At 44.2% G+C, this 18,759-nt stretch overlaps 1 protein-coding gene across 2 annotated transcripts in view; it reads right to left on the bottom strand.

Annotated features, from left to right (window-relative positions):
* Positions 1-1,357: 1,357 nt before the first annotated feature.
* Positions 1,358-18,759, bottom strand: part of ACBD3 (acyl-CoA binding domain containing 3) — a 40,109-nt gene continuing 22,707 nt past the window's right edge. For both annotated transcript variants that reach the window (XM_039716977.1, XM_039716979.1), the window contains 7 exons: positions 11,829-11,970; positions 10,640-10,780; positions 9,696-9,854; positions 8,107-8,281; positions 5,168-5,360; positions 4,217-4,501; positions 1,358-3,401 (listed from right to left, as the gene is read on the bottom strand). In XM_039716977.1, the coding sequence (XP_039572911.1) occupies positions 3,190-3,401; positions 4,217-4,501; positions 5,168-5,360; positions 8,107-8,281; positions 9,696-9,854; positions 10,640-10,780; positions 11,829-11,970 (1,307 nt within the window). In that variant the 3' untranslated portion in view covers positions 1,358-3,189. The remainder of the gene's footprint in view (positions 3,402-4,216; positions 4,502-5,167; positions 5,361-8,106; positions 8,282-9,695; positions 9,855-10,639; positions 10,781-11,828; positions 11,971-18,759) is intronic.

Here is an 18,759-nt window from a genome sequence, read left to right as displayed (position 1 = left end):
AGGGTGGAGCTGTGGTGTGAGTTTACAAATTTTTTAAACAATGGAGCTTTTTAAAAGCAGGCAGCTGACATTTGTAACCTGCCCTCTGAAGCCAGCTGTGGGGGCAAGCTGCTGTCCCAGAGCTTGGGGCCAGCAGTAGCACAGGGACTTGCACATCTCCATGGCAAATAAAGCAGGGACACAGCCCTTAAATTTGTCCCTTTGACTGCAGAGTTTGATGATCCTGCCCACTACAGTTACCTCAAAATCTGCTCTAAACCACAGCCTCTCATCTGTGACTGGCAAAGCACAAGGCAGAAAGTGCCCAAAGCCAAGGGCTGGGAAGGACAGCAAAGGGGATAAGCAAGGATAATGTCACAGAGCAGACAAGTGGATTAATGAGGAAGTTGTTCAGAGCTCACTGCTTCTCCTTCTGGGATAGCAGAGCCAAGGAAGACCCTGCCTTGCTGTCTCCCACCAAAGTGCCTCAAAGAACCTGTTCTAACAATGTTTTCTAACAATTCTTTAGCTTTTCTCAAAGGGCCAGGGTACTCAGAACTGAGCTTTGTCAAGCTGCTGATGTTGTCACCTGGTGCCACTGCCAGTGACTCTGTTCATTGCATAAAGTGTTTATAGTAACTCCTGTGGAAGGGAGCTGTGAGGATCACAGTGCTTCCCTTCTAACTGGGGAAAGGGGAATTTATACATGCATCAGACATGTAAAATAGGCTCAGCTGGGGCAGGCTTGCTGCTGTAACTCTTTAGTTTTCAATGCACTTGCACATTTGGTGTGAAATTAGCTTTAGCATACCCAGACTATGGTACACTGAACTTCTCAGTATCTTGCTGTCATAGCACAGCACTTGCTTTGTTCTCTCTGAAGAGAATTCTGCTCCCCAGGTGAACTCTGGGACCAAACTGGGGCACATCCTGGCCTCAGCTCCAGGATAAGCTGCTCACCAGCAGCAGCAGCAGCAGCTAAGCAGTAAAGAGTGGCTGGCACAAACCTCAGCATGACTTGCCTTTATGCCTCTAGGTCCTTGCTTTCCTTCTTGTCCAGTCTAAACCGTGCATGGTCCTGTCTCCTGCCCTCCAGGTGAGGGATTTCAGGACTCTTGGAGGAGAGAGCTTGCAGGTTTCAGCTGCCCACATCCAACCCCTTCTGCTGCCCACAAAAAACCCAAAGAGATGATGCAGCTCAAGCTGGGCCCTTCCATGCAGTGAGCCAGAGACATTCCTGGGCACAGCCTCTGCCCACAGTGAGAGTGAGCAGGGTGCTGAACCTCTGAACATGAGAGAGGTGATGACAAGCTTATCTTAGCTCAAGAGCCATACACAGCAATGCCAAGGTTTGCAAATTAATAAAAAGCCAACAGCATTACAGATAAATGTCTTTTAATTAGGATTAAATACTATCTCAAGGTATCTTGAAATCGCACTTGTACTGTACTATCAACAGCCAGAGGCAATAAAAAAAAGTCTGAAAACGTAGAAGTTCTAGCATCCAACACATGACAGTAAGTGCTGCCATTTAAAGCAACAAACACCGCTCCCAAGAACAGATATTCTTAAAGGAAGAAGTTGTAACATTTTTGTATGGACAAAAAAAAAAGTAATTTGAAGACCAGAAGAAATATATTAGTGCCTGCCTTTTTCAAAGGTTTTTTTTTTTTTGCTGTTTTTCTTTTTTTTTACATTAAATACAGTTTTCTTTAAAAGCAAGGTACTTTCTAAATTCATGGTTTATATACTGTATGTACACAAGAGCAGAACATTGTACAGTGTTTTTGGATAAAGCAGCACTAACTAGCTGTAAGCTGGTACGGTGTTGCTGACCCAAAAAGCAAGATGACAAGTTAAGCACTCTAGGAGAAGTATCTCCGTGGTTGGTATGAGAAAAGTAAAGTATCATGTATGTACAAACTGACCTTCACACAAACCCTGCCAACTCGGCTTCATTTGCTGTGGAACTGCACATGCTGCAGCTGATCCATGGAAGCCTGACTGCTCTGAGACCCACAGCAACCCTTTCCTTTCAGAACAAGGTGCATCACCCATGCAGAGAGCACTGGCACAAGTCATTATTGCAACCCCTGGGCTCTGGGGGAGCGCATTCTCACTGCAGCCTCAAGCCAAGGGACACCTGCATGTTTTTTCACTTTAGAAACACAAAATGCCCCAACCAGACCATGTGAAATTGAGATTAAAGCTACCTTAAGCATCTGTATGTGCACCTGGCCTTTCTGCCCACAGCTACGAATTAAAGCAGAAAGTTTGCACCCCACTATCACCAGTTCAGACTAAAAAGGAGTGGCAGTGATCTCCATCATTAGTGCAACATTAACTCCTATACTCTACCAAAGTGACTGACTGCTCTCCAGATGCATATTCTGGTCTTACAAAACTGGTTTCAAGTTTGTAGCCTTGTATTTTTTTTTTAGTCTACCCCATTAAAAACCCCATTACACTCAGGAGCAGTCTGTGTCCTGTTCAAAGCCAATTGCATCAAAATATGACTTTTATTCTAGGGTTATCAGTGGGGCAGAGATTAAGGTTCTTCTTGTTACACGTACTTTTAAACACCATTCAGTTGTGCCTTCAGAAGAGGTTATTTGCTGTACCTTCAGGACGTTGTTCATCCTTGTCTTGCACACTACACTGGTTTAAGGAACTGAATGTTTCTTATTTGATGAGGACAGAAGTGAGACAACTTGTTTCTAAACTGCATAAACTTAAAGTTTCAAGTTTTAATGGTGTAAAAAATCTGACATTCAATTACAGTTAAGAGAAACTTGCTACACAGCAAACTGCATCCAAATCTACCAGTTACTGATGGGACCTTTAAATTAACCATCAACGAGTCATTGAAGGCATCCAGACCTGGAAACGTCAGATCACCCAGCCAGTGAGCCAGCAACTCCCTCCCCCTTTTTCATGAGGCTTTAACAAGTGCAATGGATGTGACCTCAGCACTGGAGCCAATGACTCCAATCCCCAAAAAGGTTAGGGAGATCCTGTGTTAAGCCCAATGCAATATGCATTAGTGTCATGGAGCAGGAAGATCCCAGTGTCTACTTGTTAAAAGTTCACACAAACCATACAGATACAGACAGGATGAAACACAGACTCAAAAGGATCCATTATGCTTGAAGAAAATTCCAAATAAAATGACATCTTCTGCACAGCCCAGCCTCAGACACAGCCACACCTTTATCTAGTATAATAAACTCTGTAGTAAACTGTTTTTGACCTCCATAGAGAGTAGGAGTTGTCAAATTTAAGAAGATAAACTCCTCTCCCTGGGTACTGGTGGCTGCCAGCATACACTTCTTCGTGACAGTCTCGTCTGTACACAGGCACTATTTCATCTAGCTGAGGCTTGTTGGCATTCTTTTTGGCTTTTTCTTCACTGCTAGTATTTTCTGCAAGGGAAAAAAAGAGGTGTCAGTGAACACGGGTGATGCTTTATGAAAGAAAGTCAGACTAATCTCTAGGGGACAAAGCCCTCTCTGTTAGTTTAGGAATGAGAGGAGTCACAGGGATCCATACCAGAAGGAACAGAAAGGATATTCACTTTATCATGATTTTAGCAGTTTGGTATTAAAACTCACCACACCCATCTGCCCAGCACAGCCAGGTCAGTTTGTGGAGATGCCAAACTTTGGTTTTCAGTGTGACAATCACCCACCACTGATGTGCCATACTGACCAGCACAGATCACTTGGCAGTGGCTCCCAAAAAGCCACTGCTTCCTAGGTGAGGGCAGCTCCTTCCAAGCAAACCACATGCTCATTTCAAAACATTTTTGTGATGTATGCTGGACATTTTTGTGATGGTATGCTGAACTCCTCCACAGGCAGAGGCTGTGACCTGTGTCTCAGCCACTAGCAGGATCTGCTCTCTGAGGCTGTTTTGCTGCAGCCTCAAGGAAACTTCCTCCCTAGAAAGATTGTTCCCAAGGTTTCAGAGTGCAGATCCACTGTGCTCTGTGACACCATGGGTTTCAGTTCACTGAACAGCTGACTTAGGAAAAGGATTTCCCCAGCCTCAGCTGCTTCAGCCTGCCTGTGACCCAAAGAGGGGACTGAAGTTACCTGCAGAACTGCAGTTGTTATTCAAAATTGAAAACATGACTCCAGGCAGATGGAAGCCAGGGAAAGCAGGAGATTACACAAGACCATCAGTGGGGTTTCCCCCACAGCAAACCCTGACAGTTTACACACATTAGCGTGCTTACCTTCCTCTTCCTCCTCATCATCACTGGACTCGCTGACATGCACACTGACTGCAGTATTAGGGGAGTCTGTCCATTCAAAATACACCCCAAAACCAATGTCATAATTGTCTGTAGCAAACTCCCAAAAGAGGTAAGACCCCTCTTCATGAGTTGGGACTCTGACTGTAACCACTTCTCCTCGGCCCACTGTGATCACAGAGTCTGCGTCCTGACGGATTTTTTCCTTGAAGTCTTTGATCTGGGGTCGTGTCCACATGGATGGGGCAGCAATCACTGGGACAGAATCTGGAGACGGGGGAGGAAACACTCCAGTTAGGCTTTGTTTCAGTTATTTATGCTGCAGACTTAAGTGTGTGCCTTAGGAGCACTTGAGGGCCCCAAGCATTAAAGTTGCTTCCAGGTGATTTTTTTTAACAGAAGCAGCAAGTTTCAGCTCTGAAAAGATGCATGAACCAGTGCAAATTTAGTTATAACACTACTAAATGTTACCAGTTCACCCACCCAGCACATTTTAAGCAACAGTGCTTATGCAGAAAAGCCTCAGAAGGCAAATGTACTGCTACACGTGACAGTTTCATACTGCACAGAACCCTTCACTGGGAGGATCTTTAAACAGCTCTGACCCAGCTCAAATAAAACTCAGCGTATTTCTGCTCAGAACAGCTTTGTGCTAGAACTTTCATGCCCCTTTGCTTGAAGCCTAGAGTGACAGGAGGTTCTGGATCCCATCAACTTTGCTGAAATGCTCCTCTTTCCCTCTCCTCCCAAAGCTGAGCTTTGCCTATACAATATTATCCTCTCATGAGAGACAGCAGCCCCAGGAACCAAACCTAACTTTTCCACAGGCAAATAAAGCCAAAGAAAGAACCACAGCAACCCTACTTAAGACACTTGAACCCTAAAAAAGGCTTTTGTTATTTATTTTTAATTAAGACATTCAGCTAGTCCCACCTTTTGGTCCATTCTCCAGTGCTTCTTCCAACACCTCTGGATCCAGCTCTTTTTCAGGGCTGTCTGCATGTGCACTGGCCTGCCCATTGATGGATGGGGTGTCCCCTGGGGCAGGGCTGTTCACCTTTGATGCAGTAGTCAGGGGTGTCCCCGTTGCTGCCACCGCTGCATCCTGCTGCTTCTGTAAGGCTGCCTAAAACAACAGGAATTTCAGTCAAGTACAACCAAACCCTCCCAAGATGCCAGTTTTACACCTTCCAGCAGAAGGCATAAAGACAATTTAAAGAAAAACCCTCCCCCTTCAGCCTACAAGGGGGCTTGACCCCAAAGACCAGCAGCAGCACATCTGCTCAGTCCCAAGGGATGTGAAACCACTTGGCTCTAGGCTGGTGGACACAACCTGAACAAAAAAAATTCAACTTTCAAATTAATGATGGTGCACACAAACTCTTGCACTTAACTATGTAAGTTTTTCATTACTTTCATTTCTGAATTAAAAAATTTAAAAATTCCTAACATTTCTATCAAAGTTGGAAGGGTGACTTGTTTGCTGGGTTGGTTTGGTTGTGTGGGGTTGTTTTTTTTTTTTTTTTTTTTTTTTGTTTTGTTTTGTTTTTGTTTTTTTTGTGGTTTTTTTTGGGTTTTTGTTTTTGTTTTTTTCTGGCTGGAAGGGTTCCATCCAGCCTGAGCTCATCCAGGTATAAAAAGAGCTGACTATTGAAGGTCTATTAGCTACTTGCCAATTTATAAATCAAACAGAGAATCTCCCTGTCCCTTGTTACCAGCCCAGAGAGACAACACAGGCTTTTTTGTTGGGACAGGGAAAAGATGTAAGTGACAGTGTCACTCTAAAGGATAACCTAATAATCACAAGATTTTGATGAGCAAATGGAATATAGGTATCCTGCAGGAATGTGAAGACAATATAGAAAAATATCAGTTAATATTTCAAATTTAAGCCAATTGTATGGATGCTGTCCAAATTTCACTATCTACTACAGCAGTTTTGTGCACTGAAAGGTGGTGTGAACTTTTCTACTTCTAAATCAATAACTGTTGCACACAGTTTTCCCAAGATTAATTGCATCAGAAGCTGATCTGTAAGCAGAACAGCACCAACAGATCCCAGTGCACCTGACTCACAGGCATCCAAATAAAGTATTCCTCAGAAGTGTTACAGAAACTACATGGGGGAAGCCCAAAGAGTAATTATAACAGGGCAGAAAGTCTGACTTTCCTACACCACCTCAGCTCCATCCAGTTGTGGGGAGCTTAGAAGGGACCTATAAAGATATCTAGAGCCACACCCCTGCCATGGGAATGGACACTTTCCACTAGACCAGGCTGCTCAAAGCTCCATCAAACCTGTCCATGAACACTTCCTGGGATGGGGCTCCCACAGCTTCTCTGGGCAACCTGTGCCAGTGGCTGACCACCCTCACTGTAAAAAAAGAGCCTTCCTTATGTTCAATCTAGACCTACACTCTCACAGATGAAAACCTTTGCCCCTCATCCTGTCACTCCAGGCCCTGGTAAAAAGAACTTTCTTACAAACCCCCTCTGGGTACTGAAGGGCTGCAGTGAGGTTTCCCCAGAGCCTTCTCTTCTCCAGGCTGCACAGCCCCAGCTCCCTCAGCCTGTTGTCACAGCAGAGGTGCTTCAGCCCTCTGAACATCTTCGTGGCCTCCTCTGGACTTGCTCCACATCCTTCTCATGCTGGGGACCCCAGAGCTGGATGCAGCACTGCAGCTGGGGTGTCATGAGAGCAGAGCAGAGGGGGAGAATCATCTCTCTTCCTCAACCTTCTGGCCACACTTATTTTCCTGCATCCCAGGATATAAATGACTTCCTGAGCTGCAGAAGTCCACTGCCAGCTCATACTCAGTGTTTCACCCACCAGGACAGCTCTCAACTCATTCACCCCAAGACTGTACTGATACTGGGGAGTACCCTCACTTGACCCACTGAACTTCATGAGGTTCACATGACTCCCTTCCTTGGACATTTCTTTACTGAAAGCATCAGCCTCCACAAAATACAAATGGCTTGACAGGCAATCAGTTACTGAACTTCAGGTGTTGAGCTCAAGTACAGAGCTCAGGCTGGCAGCTACAGTCTGTCCTCCCACCCAAATCACGAGCAGCTTATTGCAGGCAAGCAATTTCATCAGGTATTAGTATGTGATGAAGTCAGGCAATAGGTGCAGAAGGAGAGAGAAGTCAGCAGTGCTCAGGCTGGCAGGGAGGAGCAACCTGCAACCCAGCAGAGATGCTACAGTGCTGCATAGGCGTGCTCAGCTAGAAACACAGGGCTGACCACAGCCTGCTGCTCTGCACTGATCTCCAGGAGAGTCACCTGGAGAGCTCTGTTCATGCTCAGATGCACTGGGGTGTCATTAAATTACACACACACATCACCAACGCTGCAGCAGAGCAGCTCACATTTCATCTCCAACAATAATATTGAACCAAGTCATTAGCAAAGAATGCTTAGTGTTTTCTTAATTAACAGCTGCTTCAGAAAACTACTCCAAAAAGATGAAACAAATAAAGGGGCTTTGGTGTGTGAATCTGAAGCAGCATTAGTCACTAGCAGGGTAGCTCTCCCTGCGGCAATTATCTTTCCAAGGAGATAACAGCAGACTGTTAATGTATCCCAGTGACAGCCTGGGACACAATGGCCGTGTTCCTCAAGGACACAAAGGCTGGGTTCCCAAGGGACACAAAGGCCAGGTTCCCAAGGGACAGCCTGGGTCACAAAGCCCACATTCCTAGTGAAACCCTGGGACACAAAGGCCAGGTTCCCAAGGGACACAAAGGCCAGGTTCCCAAGGGATAGCCTGAGACACAAAGCCCACGTTCCCAGTGAAACCCTGGGACACAAAGCCCACGTTCCCCAGTGACAGCCTGGGACACAAAGGCCAGGTTCCCCAGGCATACCTGCTGCTGTGCCAGCTGGACCTGGTAGAGCTGCTGCATGTACTGCTGGTAGTGCTGCTCCTGGAGCTGGCGGATGAGGATCTGCTGCTGCTCGAAGTTGCCCGGGTACTGCTGGGCCGCGTACTGCTGGAACTGCACGGCCGTCTGCGAGTTCAGCGCTGCCATGATCTGCTGCCTGCACAGCACACACAGCCTCAGCACAGCCCAGCCTCTGGGCAGCCCCTGCACTCAGCTGCCTTTGAGGCCACTTACAGCACTTAGTGCCATTCTGCAAAACCCAACTAAAATGAAGCGACGTAATGGACGAGAACCCAGAGCTAAGGCAGATGTGAGTTTTGCCCAAAAATCCGCTGAGAACATAAAGAAGGGAGCAATGTTTTCTACTCATTGTTTGGAAACATCCAATGGTAAAACAAGAGCTCTTACATAATTTCTATCTGTAGTCTGATAAAGAGGCAGTGCTACACAAAACCCACATGACTGAATTTCTCAAACAAGCAAAGGAAAAAACGCACATATGCCTTTTTCCAGAAACCATCCTTCCAGCAGACCTTCTATAAGTATTGGTAGGAACAAACCTGCTGTGGCACAGCACACCAATGCTTTTTGGTGAATCTAAGAAAAACACTCCACATAACTATCTCAGTTTTCCTGGTCAGTATGCAAACAAATACAAGAAACATGACTGACAGTGGCCTAATTCAGGAACAACAACAAAAAAAGTGCTGCCAGATGGGGCATCTGCATCTCCAGTAAACTCAACTGCTGAAAATTCAGGAGGAACACATGGGTTACATATACACAGGCTGTTTTTCTCCTCTCTCTATAGAACTAACAAAAATCCTATGGCTAAATGACAAGAAAGATCACGGGCCTGTCTCATGTTATGTCCATCAGTCACCAACTATCAGTGTTTCAGAGGAAGGAAGAAGTATCACACAACTGCAAGAAAAATTATTTCCTTCTCACTCTTCCTCCATTCCCAAAATTCACATTCTAAAGCACCAGTATTAGACTGGTCTAATCTAGTCTAATATCACAAAGAGCAAGATTTACTGCTTTTCAGCAAACTATGACCACTTTAGATACACTTGGTACCCACATTCCTTTTCTGTCTAAAGTTTTTGCCTCTGTAACCTGCTATGACCACTTAATACACAACTCCCATTCATGTGAAAAACCCTCCCAACTTCAAGGCATACCACACTTCGTGTTACTTAGCACTGTGCAACACTTTATAATGCATATATAAATTTACATCTGTCTCTTACCCTCCTCTGGCTCTCACCAGGTTAAACAAGCAGCAAAACTTGTGGTTTAATTATTTGCTCCCTTCTCAAAACCACTGCATAGCAAGCATTGGGTCTACTTCAGAGACACCCCCTGCAAAGACATTCTGATGGTGGAAAATAGATGTGGAACAGCTTTACCATTCTCTTAAATATTACATGTGCAAAGCCAGATGTGTGTTTTCAGCATCTGGATGTGATGGGAACAATGGAATACAATTAGAACTGTATATTCGAAGTATGTAATTGCCTCAAATGCAAGGCAGTTGCTTTCTTTTAAGGGTTGTTTCCACTACTCACTTCTGCTGTTCCATCCGAAGCCGTTCCTCCTCTATTCTCCTCCTCTCCTCCTCTTCCCTTCTCAGCCTCTCCTCCTCTTCTCGCCTCCGTTTTTCTTCTTCCTTTTGTAGCCGCTCCCGCTCCTCCTCCTCGCGCCGCCTTCGCTCCTCCTCTTCTCTCCTGCAACATCCACTCCATAAGCCATTTCAGCACTCCTACAACCCCAGCATGAGTTACTGCATTCCTACAATCCTAGAATGAGTTACTGCATTCCTACAATCCTAGCATGAGTTATGTTCAACATGCTGTAACCTGCCTTTTGCCTGCCCAGCGAGGCTTTTTGTCTGGCACCATCCCCTCACACTTAAATTGGCCTGGAGGAGTGTCTTACTGGACACACAAAAAAATTAATCAGATTATTGCAGAGTTTTATTGCACTCAGCAGCATGACAAGGGTAAATTCTGTGTTACAATTTGATAGTCATGCTAACCTGTTACTATGCCACCTGCATTGCAGAAAAAATTGCCTGGAAGCTTTAAGCACATCTTCCAAGCTTTCACACATGTTCAGTAATGATGTGGATACTATGGCTTAATAATCACACCTGGAAACAATAATAAGGCAGCCTTTATCAAGCTGCTAACCCATATTAGCAGAGAAGTTTAAAACTGACAATTTAATATTCTCTGTATATTTAGTCCACAGACATATTGGGATAGACATTTTGTGAAGCATTTCTTCTAAAGCAGATGACAGTATAAACAAAATTCTTAAAACTCCTAAAAAACCACCCATTACTGGCAAAGTAAAAAGGCTTAAAGAGATCAAATGGTACCACAACCACCTACATTTCAAGCATTTCCCTTCCCAAGACAACTCCAACCTAAGCTGGCTGTGATACTGTCCCCAGGCCAAGAGTTACACACACTCCATAGCTGCCAACACCAAAGCAACCAAATGTTACCTTTTCTTTTCTTGCTCTTCTTTCTCTATCTTGTGGGAAGTGACATACGTTGAGAACAAGTGGCAGCACCTATGTAGGAGCTTGACAAATTCTGTCATAGCTTTTTGCTTTGACATGTTTCCAAGGGCGGCCCATTCCTTCCTGAGAGAGAGAATTCAGCTGAAATAACAGACTCAACTCTTTTTAAGCCAGTAGTGAGTGCTGACAGCCCAGCAAATAAAAAAAAAAAAAGTTGAAAGACCAGGAACCAAAAATTATCATTTGCAGTTTCAGAGAACCAACAACTTCTTCCCAAAGACAGTACAATGTTCTCTTCTGCCTGCACAATGTTCTCTTTTCTTCTGTCTTTCAAATAGACATAACTCAGCTCTTACATGAAACTTCATACATCCCATCAACCCTACTTTGAATTCTGAGCTATGTCAAAAAACTTCCCAGTGAAAGAGAAGCTGAAGTATTTTTTAACCTCCTTCCACTCTCGTTTGTAGACAAAAAGTATACATTTTCCTGAATGAACAAATATGGTAACAACTATTGATTATAGCACTTCAGTTATTTGAAAGACACAGCCTTGCTCTTTCTAAGAAAAGCTACATCCTTTTGTGCAAAAGTAGTGCACTGGGTCTACCTCAGAAAAACGACTGCAGTATGGCACATTGCCTCCAGTCTAGAACACCAAAAAGAGCTACAATGAACATGAGAAGTGCAGCCTGAGCTGCAAGCAACACAAGAGACATACCTGAGACTTCCCAGGTCTCATAAAAGATTTACCCAGCGTTTGAATGCATCAGGTTTTAATTTTCTGACTTCAGAAATTAGCTTTGGTGTTAGGAACAAGCTGTGATGAATGCTTCTACCACTGGCAAAAGCCTTGGCCTGCTGTAGCCATGGTGTGGAGTTTGAATGAAAGATGGGCCTGCACATTAATGCATCTTAAACTGCTATGAGAAACTGGACTGTCAGCAGAGCAGCTTCAGTGTGGTTGAAAAAAAAACAACCACCCAATAATCTTCTGTTAGTTCCTGTACTGAACTGTGACTCACACTTCTTACATGTATTTGAAGAGGCCACTTTCACTTTCCACTAGCACAGACACTTGAGATAACATCATCCAATTTCTACAAGTGTGTGGGTTATCTCCTCACAGGAAGAGCAGAGTTAAGACCAACAAAAGCACCAGCCCTTTTACCTTCTATCATTGCCCAGCACATCAAAGAATCCAACTTCAGGGCAAGTGTCAGGGTTGTAAGGTCCCAGCAGAACCTGCTTGTGCAGTGCCACAAGTTTGAGTTTTTCTTCATATGTTGGATGAAAGGCTTTGCCATCTTTTTCTGTAGGGGAAAAAAAAAAAAGAAATGTTCACTGTTGTGATTAATTAAGCACAGAATATGAATGAGTATGTTGCATAACCATTACCATGATTTCCACCATAAAAAAAGAGAAAAAAAAAAGTCGAGTCACAAAAGGTTAGACAAATTAAGTCAGTTCTATTTAAAATATAGATCTGTCCAGAAAAAACACATCTACTTCAGCTAATGAAAACTTCAGTGTGGAGTGTTTTGCATCCCACTATCTACAGCCAGTCATCACATAGATATTTACATTAATTTGTTGAACATCACACCATATGGATCTATAGCTCCAAAATATTTAAAGACCTTAACTGAATTCAAATGTGTCTGCCAAGTCTACTCTAGTATGCATAGGAAGGATTTCCACAAAGAAAGACGTGATGTTAGCTTTATAAACTGCTCTCCTCTCATGCTCTTCACACCCGTGAAAGCAGAACAACCAAGGTTGAAGGCAAGGAGGAGAGCAAAAATTAAGAGTCAAGGAGAGTTTTCCTTGAGGGAATACAATTGCTGCCCTTGGCCAAGGCAGCTGGAACAGCCTCTCACAATGAAAAGCCTTGCAGCTGACTCCATCAGCTCCAACACATACAGTGAACTCTGACAATGAGAAGGCAACACAAGCCTGAAAATGTTCCAGTGGCTCCACAGGAACATCTTCTGAAGCATTCCCAGTTGGATCCCACCATGCTTTTACTGCTAAGAAGATACTTGCATTGATTTAAAATGATATGTGAGTTAGTCAGCGAGGACTTACCTCAACACATTTAAATTGTCAAAACAAATCAAAGAAACAGGCATTGCTCTGTGTGACTACACTGCTCATTAAGAAAAAGACATTTTTCTCAAACAGGAAAACAAATAAATAAGCACCATCTCCTTCTGGAAGGAGAAATGAGGAAGCTACTAGCAGAGGTAAAAGATAATCACTTCTCATGACTGCACTGCTCTCCATGTAAGTGGGAGCTGGAGACAAAGCTGCCACTCATTCCCAGTTCTCCTTCAGAGCAAGGTCATTACAGCCCCAAAATGAACAGTCCACACCTAAATTTCAGGCTGACACATACTGCAAAACTGCTTGGCTGACACTTGTGAACAGTTATTAACAGGAAAACAATCTCAGAACTACAAATGAAGGAAAATACCCCTACTACGGTATTGAAAAACTCAGAGCAAATACTTCTGAAATCAGAAACAATCCTAGTGGGAAAGTGCTTGCAGGTCACAGCAAGACATTCTATTTTTTGACAGACAAAGTTCAGTACATTGCTGGACTTACTCAGCTGAAATATCAAAAGGAATTACTACATGCCATTTACTTTGAAGCCACAATCAAATGATTAGGAAGGTAAATATTTAATTACTTATTATCCATTCCTAGAAGTCCACATCACTGTTGCAGAATTTCAAGTATTTGCTCTTGTCCCAGTGTCACACAACCTTGCAGCAAATATAACTGCCAGCTTCAAAACCAGAAGCATTTCTCCCCAAAAATATCTACTTCCAAAAAAAAAAATCTGATGGGGTAGAAAAGGGGGTGGGGGGGATGTAAAAACTGAACCGGAGTTTACTCAGTGTACACAATGAAAGGACAAGAGGCAGCTGACACAAACTGAAGTATAAGAAATGCCATTTAAGCATTTTATGGGGTTTTGTTTTGTTTGTTTGCTTGAAGTTGTTGGGGTTTTTTAATGCTGTTGTTTTTGTTTTGTAAACTGAGAGTGATCAAGCACTGGAACTGATGGCCCTGAGAAGTTTTTAAGTCCCCATGATGGAAGATATTCAAAATCCAATGAGAGACAGTGTCATGAAGCCTGAATTGAAAAGGAGGGCTAAATCTGACAATCCCCAGCAGTCCCTTCCTATCCAAATCTGTGATCCTTAAGGGATTCAATCACCATGTTCTGGTGAGCTTTCAGCTCCTGCTCTCAGGCCTACCAAAGAGCCCTTTGGCTCTTCCTCAACTCTTCACAATTTACACTCAACTCAGAAATCACTTATTAAGTAACAAGCACTTCCATTAGCCTCAATAAACAGCACTACTTTGAAATAATATTTAATATCCTGGGGCATTGTGCTACAAAGCAAGTCAATTGACAAAGGTACCACGCTGAAATTTTGCCAGGCTTCTGAGCAAAGCATGATTCTCAAGGGGGTCCCTCTAGCACAGTTAACTTTTCACAACCTGTGTACCTACATCTGTCTGGCATAATACACAGCTCTTTGCTGTACTAAACTGCTACCTAAGCAGGATAACATCATCAGTATTTGAACTCACTCCTGAGAAGAGTTACAGTGAAAAAACCTTCGTTTCTCATGCAATGCACAGCACATCTGCATTTTCACAGAACAGAGAAGTCAGACCTCATGCCCTAATTACTGTGAGAAGCCAAAATCTGCATTTACAAAGAACGGTGACCCAAGGGAAGAACAACAAACAAGCTAAATAAGAGAGGGGAAAAGACAGAGGACAAAAATACAAGACAAGCTTTCAGTGACTTGCAGATAATGTAGCTCAGAAGCAAATTATCAGAAAAAGACTTGCAGCCAGTCAGACAGTGAAGTTAAGTTTCACACTAACTATTTTGCAGTTGAACTCTACAGCATAAACCACACTGTATAATCACCCCAAAGATCAGGAATTGTTGGTGCTTAACTGAACCAGAGGACCTGAATTCATCTGCAGAGTCAAATAAGCCAAAAAGAGCATTAGTGTGTCTAGACAAGTAGAAGTGCCAAATGTATCCAAGCATCCGTGAAGGCGCCGTTGAAGCAGGCATTACCCACACACCTCACACAGCTGGGGGAAGTGGAAGAACATCAAAGAGCTCCAGGGAACACACTGAAAAATCCAAAGGACGTGCACAGCAGTAACACAGCAGCTGCACAACCTTCCCTATGGCCACTGGGATCCCTGGCCCAACAAGGCCAGGAAGATGCTCAGTTTTCACCCACAACAGCAGGATGAAGCTGTTACCAGCAATGTCAGGGGCTCATGTCACTGTGTGGCACTGTATTATTGACATGGATTGATAAAAACTCACAAATTTAGACACAAAGGAGTTTAAGAAATATGCTTAAGAGATTGCATTGTGCAAGATACTGTTACTGCTCTGTAACTTCTGTATTTTTTTTTTTCCCATTAGAAACACGGCACACCATGCTGCACCTTCCACTCCAACTTCACCTACTGCACCCACTCTAAATGCCTAATTCCTTTGGGATGGCATTCAGTTGAGTCATCCAGAAAACAATTTGTGAAGAGTGATTTTGCACCTCATAGCTTTTAAAAGCAGAAGTCACATATGTTAATTCTATTAATTTGCAACGTTTTAATGAGCAAGACCAAAACTGAGAAGTGTGAGGACTGAACTGCTTCCTGCAGAGCCCAGCTCACTCTTACACTCCTAATCCCCCTCTCCTGAAAGTGTGTTCTGCCTCAACAGAAGAATTAATGACTGGCCCTTCCAATTAAACAAGATCAAAGCTCAACTTCACAAATGTAGATATCTTATAGGGGTTTTCATATTCTTGACAACAAGAGCCTACTTAACTTACGAATTACAATCATACCATCAAGTTAGTGCTCAAAAAAAGAGGTCAAACAATTAATTGAGAAAGATGTTCTGCTGAGGTTGAAGATGCATTCTTCTTAGGATAAGAGGAAATAACTTAGAGCAGTCAAAGAAAATTAGAGTACTTAACATTCCAGGAGAGCTTTTAGATACCAAAATGATATGGCTTGTGTACTGTCTGCTCAGATGTGCTGCACTGCAAATCACTTTAGACAGTGCATGAACACTTCAGGGACTGTCATATATTGAAGGTTGGGTGCAATGGTATTTCAATGACAGGATGTGGAAAACAACAAAGCCAGGCTGATCCTGGGAGAGATTTGCTGGCAGAGCTATGCAAGCCACCCTCTCCTGCTCCAGGACAGAGCTTGAGCAGGTTACCTTCACTGGCATAACTCGTACCAGCTCAGCAAGCAGGGGAAGCCATCAGAGACACTTGTACTGTGCCAGATGCCCCAGGGCTCACAATTACAGGCAGTCCTAGAGACAAAGAAATGTACAATGACTGTAACATGACTGTTCTCCACTGTACATGGACCCAGCAGAGTGGAGCAGCTTCTTAATGGCAGCTTCTAGAGCTGCTTGACCTGCGCTAGGCAGGGAAAGAGTGCATAAGGGAAAGAAAAGAAGGCTCGTGTTTCCCACAGAAAAATGGACTGGAACACTGTTACCATCTATTTTTTTTACCATCTATTTTCTATCCCTCTGTTATTCTGAAAAGCTCTCTTCACAAGCCATTATGAATCTTAAAAAAAAAAAGATAGTGCACATCTCCTGCACAGCCTAAGGCCTGACAGTTAAAGTGACCCAGGGCCAGAGCATTTTAGATCTGCTTTAGATTTGTCTTTATCAGAGAACAGAATAAAGCAGCTTTTGAGCCTCTTTAATATCCTAGCCTAGTTTCAGTTGTGTTTTGCTCATTGTTTATGCACACTCTCACCCTGCCTTGTCTCTGAGCAACTCTGCTACCTGCAGTATGCCACCACTGACAAGTGTCAGCAGACACTGCAATAAGCAAACTCAAAGTATTTTGATCAGATTCAACTTCTCTTGGACAAAAGCACCCCAGGAGTTACAGAGAACCCGGGTTGCACACTGAAGCAGAAAAAAAGCTGCTCGACTACCAGGATAGTTTTTATAAGAATGGTCAGAAACAAGATCTCAGCACTGGCCTGTTAAGATGGGCCACCCTTCAGATGGATCTGCTGCCTCTTGAAGTGCAGCAGGAATCCCTGTTTGCTCCTTGGCATGCACAGGGCTGCTAACCAAGCGTGCCCACTCCCACAGTTGTTCTGACAGCATGAAAATAATTTGGAAACGAGACCACTTATTTTTGGAGCTGTGCAGATATAGAACAAGCTGGCAGAATCAGTAACCCAAGTATTGCAAGCTCCTGTAGCTCCCCATCAGACCTATAAATAAAAATCTTTGTGTTATCTCACTTTTAGGAAAAAAATCTACAGATAAAATGATGGGCAATGCCTTTGTGTGAGTTATTCCAGCCACAAGGACAGAGAAACAAGGTTTTCACTGGAAAGACTGACAACACAATTGAATGGGGAAAATTATCGTCTTATGAGCACAGCCATGAGTTACAAGAAACTGTAGAAGGTTAAAAAATGAGCAGGAGTAAACTGAAACACGTTGATATTAAGTTTTGATTAAAAGAACAGCAACAAAAAATAACATTGCTAAGAGAGCACAAGGCAAGGAACTGGAACCTACACACAAATAACAGCCCACAGACTTTATCATTAGAGAGGAGATAAAGCCAGAACATAAATTCTGTTCAAACGTGATATAATAGATATAGGTTATTACTACATAGCAACAATATAAAGTCATTCACAGCATGCAACTTTTGCACTGTAAACACAAGTTCACACTGTAAAACAGGTTCCTGTAGAATATTCAACCCAAGACTGAAAAAGACCACAGCTGACCAAGAAAAGGAATTTGCTGCTGCAGAGACATTTCTTTCCGCATCATTAAACACAACCAGAACTCTTTTAAGCAACTTCTTTTACAGAAAGAAGAGACATTGAGTACAATGATTCTACAACCTGATAAGCTCTGATACAGGAAGAAAAAAAAGATCTTATGATCCCTCATGTTTTTTACAGCTTAAAAAATAACACCTCTCTATATTAGCATGCTAACAAAATAACTACTTTGCGGAAGGGCATCAGAACAGAGTCAAAGAACCTCAAGGGCTTGAGAAAACTGCTTAGAGAATATATGCTCCTAGGAACTACCAGGTGCAGGTCAGGCAATGTGAAGAAAGACAGCTTTGTCCTTCCCGCAGTGCTTCCACCTGCCAGCAAGTGCTTGCCCTCAGAAGGGGCAGCCTCCCTGGGAGGTCATCTAACAACTGACTGCCACAGGACTGACCTTTCCAAGTGCACAGCTTGTCTTCCCCAGGCAGGCAGGAGGCTGGGCTCCCTGTTCCACCTGACAGTGTCTGCCTGAAAGCCACAGGAGCGACACACTGCTGAAATGTGCTCAATGTCGTGAGCACAGCTCTTCCCTCAAAACGCCACAGCTCACTCCTCCCTTGGGAGGAAACGGAGTGTGGCAAGGTACGTCCACCTTCCCACAGAAGCAAACCTGGCTACAGGGGATCCCAGCAAAAGCATTTTAGGTCTACACCCTCGGTATTTCACAGCTGCCTGCGGGGGTCATGGTGGCACACAGAGTCACAAAACCACTTAGGTTAGAAAAGACCTCTGAGACCATGGAGTCCAACTTCTGACCGAACACCGCTGTGTCAAGTAGACCACGGCACTGAGTGCCACGTCCAGTTTACAGACATGACTCCACCACCTCCTGGGCAGCGCATTCCACCGTCCAACCGCCCTTTTTGCGTAGAAATTCTTCGTAACGCCCAACCTGAACCTCCCCAGGCACAGCCCAAGAACTGTGCCCTCTCGTCCTGAGGCAGCACGGCCAGCCCTGGAGCCGGCACGCTGAGGAGAGGGCACGGCTCCTCCGCCACGACCCGGGCCGGCAGTGGGCACGGCACCGCTCACGGAGCTCTCCCCTCCCGTGCCACTGGCTGCGGCTCCAGCCGGGGGCTGCACACCCACCCCGGCCCTGCCACACCGGGCCCGAGCAGCCGGCCGGCACCAGGCAAAGCGCATCCCCACGCTGCTGGCCCCGAGCCCTCCTGCGGCCGCGCCCCGCCGCCCGGCCCGGC

The sequence above is a fragment of the Passer montanus genome, unplaced genomic scaffold, assembly GCF_014805655.1.
Source record: "Passer montanus isolate IOZ18808 unplaced genomic scaffold, ASM1480565v1 scaffold37, whole genome shotgun sequence".
Taxonomy (NCBI): Eukaryota; Metazoa; Chordata; class Aves; order Passeriformes; family Passeridae; genus Passer; species Passer montanus.
The sequence above is the reverse complement of the archived record's forward strand: the minus strand, read 5'-3'. Positions and strand labels throughout refer to the sequence as shown.